The 11079-nt window shown below is 48.0% G+C and overlaps 1 protein-coding gene across 1 annotated transcript in view; it reads right to left on the bottom strand.

The window, feature by feature from the left end:
- Positions 1–1272: 1272 nt before the first annotated feature.
- The window catches only part of LOC118228239 (teashirt homolog 3-like), a 20599-nt gene continuing 10792 nt past the window's right edge, over positions 1273–11079 (bottom strand). Inside the window, exon 2 of the mRNA XM_035419596.1 lies at positions 1273–6027. Coding sequence (XP_035275487.1) covers positions 2705–6027 — 3323 coding nt within the window. The 3' untranslated portion in view covers positions 1273–2704. The remainder of the gene's footprint in view (positions 6028–11079) is intronic.

Below are 11079 nucleotides of genomic sequence, written 5' to 3'. Positions count from 1 at the left end.
AAAATGGAAGTCGGGTGTAATTAGAGTGCTATGAATACTATCATTTTAGAGTGTGCAATCACTGTCTATCTAGTGTGTGAAGTATAGTGCTGTGGAAAAAGTATTTGCCCCCTTCCTGATTTCTTCTATTATTGCATATTTGTCACACTGAATGGTTTCAGATCTTTAGACAAAATGTAATTGTAGACAAAGCAAACCTGAGCAAACAGAAAACATATTTTGAAAAATAAAAAGTATTGCAGTTATTTCATTTTATGTTATTAAACACCCATAAAAAGTAGTTGCCCCCTTGAACTTAACTGCTTGCACCACCTTTCGCAGCAACAGCTGCATCCTATAATTTCATATGAGTTTCTCTCATTGCTGTGGAGGAATTTTAGCCCACTCTTCTTGGCAGAACTGCATGCTTTCAATGAGACAAACTGGCAGGTTTTCAAGCATGAACTGCTAGTTTCATGTCCTGTCACAGCACCTCCATTGGGTTCAGAAGTCAGAACATTGACAATGAGTGGGGCGACATAGCTCAGGAGGTAAGACCGATTGTCTGGCAGTCGGAGGGTTGCCGGTTCAAACCCCGCCCTGGGCATGTCGAAGTGTCCTTGAGCAAGACACCTAACCCCTAACTGCTCTGGTGAATGAGAGACATCAATTGTAAAGCGCTTTGGATAAAAGTGCTATATAAATGCAGTCCATTTACAAGGCCACTCTGAAACTTTTATTCTGTTTCTCTGCAGCCATTTAGATGTGGACTTGCTTTTGAGAGCTAAAAAGAGCGAAAGAATACAGGAACTCACCTTTAACAGTCACATGGGGATGGAAGGTATTTGTGGGTGTGACCCCCTGAATCTCACAGCCCAAACGTGCAGAGGTGCGCTCGTTGTAAATCTCCTTTCAGGGATATGCTTACCATGGTTACGACTGATCCAGCAAGACGTTACCACGGTATTTTCCTTCCCTGCAGGACCCACCTTGGAAGGACCCACCTTCGAACGTGTCTGACTGAAATAGCCGAATTTACGCTTGTCCCCCAAACTTCCGCGCCTTCAAGCAACACGGGACCCCCTTCAGCTTCTGAGGGTCAGCTCTGACTGGAAACGGCGCTTTCCCAAAAACACCCGAGGGTAGTTTCCGTAGGGCGTTCCGTCGCTGGCAGGCTCCGTCGAGCCCACGCGCCTAGCCGTCGTCACCCTCCGACACCGAAACGCAAATTTCATTTTAATACGCTGGTCATCCGTGGTACATCGCAGATGTAACTGTGAGGCAGACACAAAATCATAGCAAAAAAAAAAGGTTTTTTTAATGATTCAGTAGAAAAAAAAAGGTTATATGAAGTCATATAATCGGTGCTTCATTTTCATCAACAGAAGAAAAGAAAAAAAAACAGAGCAGAGGCCTTTGACAGTGTCTGTGCTGTTTACATGCTGATATTTTACACAGAGATTTTCATACGCTGTCATCTGTCAGTTACTTCCGCAAATTAACTGCCAAAAATTCCGCCAAACTGTCAATCAGTGAGCCGGTAACCATGGTTACCTCACATCCCTAAAAGATAAAGCTGGAATATGGAATTACAGGAGAGCAATTAAACATAACAAATAAAGAGTTACCAATACAAAAGGCATTCTACATTTATGAAATGACAACCAAGAGCACTTATAAATAAGACATTGTATCATGGAATACCTTATTTTTAAAGTAGCATCTTTTGTACAAATGTTTTCTTACAGTACAGATTTGTACCAGAGGTTTAACCCTTTGAGCACGAACTGGAAACAAAAAATGTATTTTTTTTTTTGTATTTCTGCAATTTGATTAAATAACATTTATAAAACTTTGTGCAAAACAATTTTATTAATGTCTTCATATATTGTGCACCAATACATAGTAATAGTCTTTTTAAATTAAAAATATAAAAATGATGCATAATTTAGACAGGAACTGCTCATATATATTCATATATTTACACATTTTATTACACAGACCTGAATTCATAAAGGCCCCTGATTTAATAAAAAAAAGATGCTTTCAGATTTTGACTTAGACCTCTTTGCAGGACATAAATCTCGTGAATGACTTTGCAACTGTTGGACATACTGTAACAGCCAGAAGTGTCTCTTTTAGATAAATCCATTTGGCCAATATTTCTCTTATAACATGTCCCCTAAATGTTGGTTTTGAGTCTTGAAGAAGAGTTTGACCGTACTCAGAGGGTTAAATGCCAGATGCTGATCCCAGCATACAGGTCACATTTTGATAAAGAAAAAGTGGACCGCATTTAGTCATAAAAAGCTTAACTAAACAGCCCATAAACGCATGCATCTTCTACGCATCTCGGAGATGCAATGAAACAACAGGAAAGCAATCGACACAAATTCCAAACATACGCCACTTCGTTTGAAATGGTGGTGTTTTTTTTTTTTGTTAACCCTTCATACTTTTAGCAGTAACAACGGCTAATAATGCAGCATCTCCCCTATTCAACACTGTACAATTAGAAAATAAATCTTTGAAAACAATAGCCAAAAACAGACAAAAAAGAAAAGGTTTTGGGCCAGAGTAAGTCTCCTCAAAAGTTAAACTGTGTGCAAAATCTAAACAGTAGTTTTTAACGGCATCTTGTGCAGTTTTTCTTTCATTTTTTTTTTTTTTAAAAAGCCATCAGCTTGAAGGCTAGAAGCAGTGCAGGTCATGTCCTGGGCCAGCATTACTGCTTCTCCAGCTCACACACGTAGAGGAGGTGGTCCTCTGGAGACTTCCCGTGGGTCTTGCTGAGGTGGAGCTTGACGGCGTGCTTACTTCCAAAAGTCCGGTCGCAGAGCTTGCACTGATAGGGGGTGCCGTTCCCCTCCTCCTCCAGGGAGGGGGAGGGGCTGGGGGAGGGAGAGGGGGACGGGGAGGGGGCAAGGAGCGGCTTGTCCGACAGGCCTCTGGTGTGCCGAGCGGCCCGGCTGCCGAGCTGCTCGGTCGACAGCTTGGCCAGGTCCCGCAGCCTGAAGCCCAGGTGAGACTCCAGGTGCGTGACGTAGGCGGAGGGAGCCCGAACCTGCGAGGCGCAGTCGCTGCAGAAGAACACGGGGCTGCACGAGTCCAGGTTCTTCAGGAACTTGGTCCCGCCAGTTCTCCTCAGCTGGTACTTCACGTTGGCCAGCCAGTGGCTGATGGTCGTCATGGAGAGGCCGGTGAAGCGGGAGGTGTACATCCGCTCCTGGGGGGTGAGGTCGGACATGACGTACTTCCCGTCCGGTCCCTTCCGCAAGCTGGAGGTGAACTGGGCCTGGAGGAGCAGCAGGTGCTGGGGCTTCCAGTTGGACTGCCGGCCCTTCCGTTTCTGGGCTGGGGAGGCCTCTTCGGCCTCCTCGAAGGTCATGCCCTCTAGGTCCGGCTGCTCCGACAAGCTGACGGGCGTGGAGGATTTGGGCATGTGGCCCTCCGTCAGGTTCCTCAGCATGTCCGAGATGTCCGACAAGGCGTTCTCGCGCACGGGCGAGTTTGAGATGAACGGCGTCGCCAAGGACGTCTTTGACATGGTCACGGTGGACGAAGGGGAAAAGGAAATCGAGGACGACGTGCACGTCGGCAGCGGCAGAGCGGAACCGGGAGAACAGCTTTTATCGCGCTTGCCTTTGGTCAGGTCTATGGGCTGATCCTCATCGGCCTGATAGAAACGGCGTCCCGCCTGCTCTTTCTTTTTGGACTGGACCGGCGGGGTGGCCACGGCGGCCTTCTCAGCCAGGCTGTTGCTCATTTTGAACAGCATGCTCATGGGGTCCATAGTCGGCAACGCCGGCTTGGCAGCTTTGCCCAGGTGGACGTTCATGATGGACTGAAGCGCACTTAAGGGGTTAATGAAGGGCTGCTCGGGCGGGTGGTCGGTGATAATGGCAGTGCTCCCGCAGAGAGCAGAGGAGGGCATTTTTTTCGCGGAGTCCGTCCCGTTCTCAAGCGACTCCTTCGCCAGGCTATTGCCGTTGCAGTTTTTGTGATTGACGCTGTTCGTCTCCGGGGTTTCCGTTCTCCTGTCTTTGGGGGAGTTCCTCCTGGAGGAGCCGCCCGTGTCGCTGCTACAAGGAGAGGGCGTCGCCCGCCTGTGCGGCGAGGCTTTGGCCCGGTGGTTCTTCATCTTCTCCTCCACCTTGGCCACTTTCTCCGTGACCTTCTTGACGAGCTCCTCCATTGCATGGAAGTTGTTTTGGGGCAGAGGCGAGCCGGTGGGAGGGACAAGCACTTGGCCTTTATTAGGGGACAGAGATTCTCCCGCAAACATGTATTTCAAAGGAGAGCTTTTCTCAGAGGAAGCCAAAGAGAGCTTCACAATGTTCGGGAGCTGGTAGGCGGCGTGGATGCTGGGGTACCCTCCCCAACTAGGACTGCCATTCTGCGCTTTGTTGATGGCCGACGTTACAGTGTTCTCCAGAGATTTGAGGATGTCGAGCCCCCCTTTCGGACTGTCCTTCAGGTCATCCTCAGTCAGGTAGTGGTATTTGGAAACGTTGGCTTTCACGTCGTCCTTGTTCTCCTCCTCTATGACGGGCGCCTTGGCGTCTTTGTCACCCGCCTCCGCGGAGCAAGACCTCTCTTTCTCCTCCTCCTTGATCTCCACACAGAGCTTGGGGGAGACGCTCGAGGATGACACCGCGGGCGGGGCGGGGAACGCGGTCGCGGCCAGCGGAACGGACTGGAACTTCTCCTCGGCCAGGGCGGACAGGAAGGGCGCGGCCAGGGACTCGGCGAGCTGCTTGCCCCTCTTGGCGGAGGAGCTGGTGACCTTCATGAAGTGGCCCGTCACCATCATGTGCGCGGTCAGCTCCTGCAGGTTGTTGTACGAGCTCCCGCACTCCATGCACTTGAGGATCTGCGACTTCCGCGACTCAAACTGCCAGGCGTAGCTGGTGCCGTTCTGGTGCCCCTGTCGGTTTCTGGAGGTAACGTACTGGTGGGTGGCCTTCTGCAGAATGCCACTGGTGTCCATCAGGTGGGGTTTAGGGGTCCCTGCGGGTGATTCCGGGGAGCTGGGGAGCTCCAGCTCAGCAGGGCTCCTTTTCCGGATGGAGGACATTAATTTGGTAGCCACGGGGTTCATAGGCTCCTTGAGAGGCACTTTCTGGTAATGTTTGGTCTTGATCATGTGGACGCTCAGGTCCTGCAGAGACTCGAAGGAATGTCCGCAGTACATGCACTTCAGGACCCGCTGGGCGTCCTCCTGACCCTCCATCTCCATGAGAGAGCGCTTGCGCGGTTTGGACCACCGCCTGGCGCCCTTCTCGTCCTTCCCGTGGTTGTCGTCCCGGTAGTGGCCGGTCTCGTTCATGTGAACGGTCAGCTCGACCAAGGTGTCGTAGGCGCCGCTGCAGTCCTTGCAGCGGAACCTGCTGGCCCCGGTGAAGACGGAGCCGAACAGCTTGGGTTTCTGCGGCTGAACCTGCGCGGTGCTGAAGAGGCCGGGCTCCGGGGACAGCCGGTTGCTCTGGGAGGCCTGCTGCAGGCTCTTGGCGACGGCGGACTGGTGCCAGTCGTAGCCGCCGCCGCCGCCGCCGCCACCGCCGCCGCCGCCGCTGCTGCAGCTACTACTGCTGCTGCTGCTACTGCTGCTGCTGCTCTGCTGGGACTTCTCCACCTCCGCCTGGGCCAGGTTCAGGCTGAGGGACGACCAGTAGGAGTTGGTCAGGAAGCTGGTGTAGATGGCCCTCATGCGGTCCAGGCTGTCCGGTCCGGCGGACGCCTCATCGCCGGCCGCCGTCTTGGTCGGCGGAGTTACCGGAGGCCCTTTGACCGCCTCCTCGTTTTTGACGGAGGCGCTCTCGAAGTCGGACATCCGGTCGCTGGACTCGCTGAGGTGCGACTCGCTGTCCATCTCGCGGCTGGAGAGCCCGCCCATGGGGGAGTCCCGGAGGCACGCAGGGTCTCTGCCCGGCAAGTCCTCCTCTGAACACCTGTACTTGGCTGGAGGCTCCTCCTCCATCACAATGTCGGTCTCTTCCACGCCTCCGTCCAGCAAGGCAGCATCCTTTAGTTCCTCAGGGACATACGCTGAAAGAAATGAAGAAACAAGCTATTTAGTTTGAATAAAAATATATATGAGATATATTTTCTAAATACACCAAAGAGGAGTTTTTTTTGAGTTTACAATCTGTGTACCACACAGGGCCTTGGGAGGAAATCAGGTATCCATTCTATGCAAATTCTGCCTGGAAAAATTACATTATTATTATTATTATTATTATTATTATTATTATACATATTGTACAAATATTTTTTAAGCTCCCAAGATTTTTTTTTCTCTCCCTTCCTTATTTATTGTGTAAATTCTATAGCAAGCAAACAAAAGAAGAATCCTCTACAGGTCACACAACATTCAGATTATTCATTTAAAGGAGCAACTGTTTAAAATGAAAACTAAATTTGCGAATAAGGAAGTTCTAAAACGGCATTCACGGCAGTTTGGGTTTTTCAGTTAATGTGTCTTGTGCTTCATCTGCCTCCACTGCATTTCCTAACAGACTCACGGTTTGAATGAAGACCTAGGACAAGCACTGCTGTAAATCAACCCAACACACAAAGCTCTCTGGGTGACATACATCTCCCTAATTTATAAAACATCAAAGTGCAATTTTCCTCCCATGTTTACACTGTGGCAGCGGCTGGTTCACTGGTGAAAAGTGATTATTTATTGGCAAAAAAAAGGAAGAATATAATTGACCGTAAATTTACCCAAATTCAATTCAGACAATGGGGAAAAAACAAAAAAAACAATGAGAAATGATGTTGATGAAAACTGGGGATGAGAAGGTAGTCAGGTAGTCGTTCTGATACCACCACTATGTCCCAAATTCAAGACAAAATGGTGCAAGAAAAAATTCAAGAAATCAGCTGAATCTGAAACCAAGTCCAAATCTGCATCCGTGATAAGACCCCTCACTAATGGGACCCAAACACATAATCAAAATACTTTCAATTACCCTAATAAGAAGTGAGAGGGCATTACACAGATGGTAATGAAGCTGAATACACCAACAGGAGAGGACTTATCTAATGTACTGTACATTTTATTAAAAGCAAATATATAAAGCTATTGCATTTTTGCATTGTTAAAATCACACACACACACACACACACACACTTAAACACAGACAGAGGCACACACAAGCATTCTCAGACACAAGGGTGCGCACGTACGTGCACACACACACACACACACAGCCATCTGTTCCAAACCACAGCAGCTGTTAAAAGAACAATGCTCTCACAGAGGAAGTAGTCAGATCCAACCACATCAATGCCAGCGCTACCAAGCTACAGCGCTATCGAGCTACTGCGCTATCGAGCTACAGTCCCCGCCTACAACTGTTCAATCACCACAAACACACACACTCTGGAAAAGGGGAGGAATCTACGGGATAAGCAGGAAATTTCACATCAGTTCCAACGGCCAGAGATAATGGCACCTGAAACAGGATCCCCACTTCAACCTTTCAAACCTAATTAAACCAGCTCTTGAAAACAAGTGCTGGATTTTTTTTAAAAGTGATAAGTAGAAAAGTGTTTAGAGGACAAAGTGATATGAAAGCCGTTCAGCATTAAGACCCAGCAAACGCACGGAGGAGCATCAGTGGCCCTGACCTGGCCTCCCACGCCTTCGGTTAGGAGAAACCATGAAGGTGACCTTGCCCCGACCTTGGAGGGGCATGCCGGTCGCCCCAGTGCTTTTTCTAAAAATCAGTTTTGGGGATGGGAGGGTTAAAAAAAAAAAAGGCGTGAATCAAACTGACCCAAAAATCTGGATCCCCTTGGCCGGAGCCCCACAAAGCACGGTGTGGACTGGGATGCAATTTCAAACTGGGAATCAAAATGTCCACTTCCAATCTCTGAGTAAGTCAGAGGGAGGACAAATAAAAAAGTAAAAAAATAAAAAAATAAATAAATATCCCTTCCACAGAATTCACTGGAATCGCATGTGTAATTTCTTCTGAACCAGTTCCTTGATGGCATTAAAACTGCACACTCATTCTGTGCCTGCGACGAGTCCGAACTGCTTCGCTGTAGCCTCCATTACAGGCAAAATCCGTGCTTTAAGAAGCAGCCCTCCAGAACATTCTAGAGCCGCAGAAGAAAAAAAAACAAACCCCTTTCGATCCCTTTTTATCAAACGGGGAACAACGGCATGACCTGAAATGCTTCACAGCACTGTTTGGCTTTCTCGGTGCTGCCTGCGGCCCGTAGCTAATACCCACGGCTAACCGCCTTTTCACAGGCAGCAGTTCGGATTTCTCTCTTTCTGTTTCACGCATTTGAACAATAGGAAAATAACTGTAATCCTTCCCTGGTTTTTTTCAAGCCGTTTTTTTTTTTTTTTAATTAATCTTATTTTAATCGGGTTCGTCTAGTTGAGATTAAAATCTCTCTTGCGAGAGGGACCTGGTGTAGAGTAGTGTGTCTTTATAAACAAGACACACCAAACTATAACAATAATATAGATCGTTTGAGCAATATTTTATTTTTTACGACATGGTTATGGATCTTGAAAGGACAGGACTGTCCTCAGGTATTCTGAAATCACTCAGGGGTATTACTGACGAGAAGGGGGACAGGAGGAAAACACAAAACACCAGATCCAGTATATTATCAAAATCAATATTTGTAATGTCATGCCCCTTTTTATCACATTGCACAATTCTGTTCTAATTATCTCCCCCATGTCTGCTGAACATTAACACCCTTCGTCTCCCTGCCCCCCCCCACCACCTTTCCAATACAGTCAGAGAGGTCCACAGCCATAAACAGAACCACTGATAAATTTTGAAACCAGTTATTTGTTATTCATTTCATATGTAGGTACGCGGACTGGCAATGTAACAGTATTCTTTACACACGCAGTGTAAACTGGCCTTTCACAAAGACCTATCCAGAACCGGGTACGTAACCAGCCTGAAATCAGATGGTTGCAGGTTCAGTTCCCTGGAGACACGCCATGGTTGTAGAGGGCATTATGAATTTATTTTAAAAAACACAGCTCTGCAAACAAATAATATTTAATAATGTATGTACTGCATCTACGACACTGATGTCTGATCATGGTTATATTTACATAACGGCATTTAGCAGACACGTTCACGCACAGTGACTTACATAAATGCACACATGCTGGCTTAGACAATGGGCAGACGTGATGCCAAGTCCTCTGTATCACAACCAACAGCAGGAATGAAAACATGAACCTACAATTAAGTGTGAATGTGCCCGATCATGTTTTTAAACTCATAAATGCAGAGGGTCAGGGCCTGAGAATATTCACCAGCTCAGGAGGAATAAAATGGTTGGATGTGTTCCCATGGCGATTTTAGAACAGTCATACCTCAAATTCTATTGTCAGTTAAAAAATAAAAATACAAAAACAGCAGCTTACCATTTGCATTAAGGCCTGTTTCTATCAGTAAGTACGTACAGACACGCAACATCATTATAAGACACAATTTTTTAATTGTGTGTTTATGTGGGTGTGTTTATGACATGATACATGGCATAGTTTGAGGATTTAGTGTTGTACTGTTTGAGGTTACTTTTGTGTGTGTGTGCACGTGTATGTGTGTGCGTGTGTATGTGTGTATGTATGTATGTATGTGCGCGCGGGTGTGTGTGTGTACCTATGTGTGTGTGTGTACCTGTGTGTGTGTGTGTGTGTGCATATGTATGTGTGTGTTCGTGTGTGTGTGCGTGCGTATGTGCGCGCAGAGAGATTTACACCAGGAACCCAAACCTAATTAAAACCATGAATGCAGTGGGGGAATTGGAAAATGAAGCGATATATCTGCACATATCCCCACAAGCTGGCCACTGATGATCTCCGTAATGACAGAGTGTGTTCTGATGAGGAAGCAGAACAGGTTTTAAAGCACTGGGAATAAAAGAGGCAGCTGCAGGAGAGCAGGCAAAAATGCGTGATTTCCCGCGAATCACCCGCTCACAGCACATGCTCGCGGTAATGTTTTACATCGAGCGTGCGCACGGGCGAGGAAGCCTCAACCGCTCTAACACTGAACACAACCGCTCTGCCTAACACTGAACACAACCACTCTGCGTACCACTGAACACAACCACTCTGCGGAACACTGAACACAACCACTCTGCGGAACACTGAACACAACCGCTCTGCGTAACACTGAACACAACCGCTCTGCATAACACTGAACACAACCGCTCTGCCTGACACTGAACACAACCGCTCTGCGTAACACTGAACACAACCACTCTGCGTAACACTGAACACAACCGCTCTGCGTACCACTGAACACAACCGCTCTGCGTACCACTGAACACAACCACTCTGCGGAACACTGAACACAACCGCTCTGCGTAACACTGAACACAACCGCTCTGCATAACACTGAACACAACCGCTCTGCCTAACACTGAACACAACCGCTCTGCCTGACACTGAACACAACCGCTCTGCCTGACACTGAACACAACCGCTCTGCCTAACACTGAACACAACCGCTCTGCGGAACACTGAACACAACCGCTCTGAGTAACACTGAACACAACCACTCTGCGGAACACTGAACACAACCGCTCTGCCTAACACTGAACACAACCGCTCTGCATAACACTGAACACAACCGCTCTGTGGAACACTGAACACAACCACTCTGCGTAACACTGAACACAACCGCTCTGCAGAACACTGAACACAACCGCTCTGCGGAACACTGAACACAACCGCTCTGTGGAACACTGAACACAACCACTCTGCGTAACACTGAACACAACCGCTCTGCAGAACACTGAACACAACCGCTCTGTGGAACACTGAACACAACCGCTCTGCGTAACACTGAACACAACCGCTCTAACTAACACTGAACACAACCGCTCTGCGTAACGCTGAACACAACCGATCTGCGTAACACTGAACACAACCGCTCTGCGTAACGCTGAACACAAGCCCGCACAGTTAAACAAATCACATAAAACCCCCCATGGGGGGGGGGGGGGGTATCGGGTCAGAAAGACCTGGAAATAACCCCCCAAAAACCCAAACAAAACGCTGTCTTCAGGTATCCCATGACTACAGCACTCACAACC

This window comes from Anguilla anguilla, chromosome 5, assembly GCF_013347855.1.
Source record: "Anguilla anguilla isolate fAngAng1 chromosome 5, fAngAng1.pri, whole genome shotgun sequence".
NCBI classification, from domain to species: domain Eukaryota; kingdom Metazoa; phylum Chordata; class Actinopteri; order Anguilliformes; family Anguillidae; genus Anguilla; species Anguilla anguilla.
This window is presented reverse-complemented; position numbering and strand designations above follow the sequence as displayed.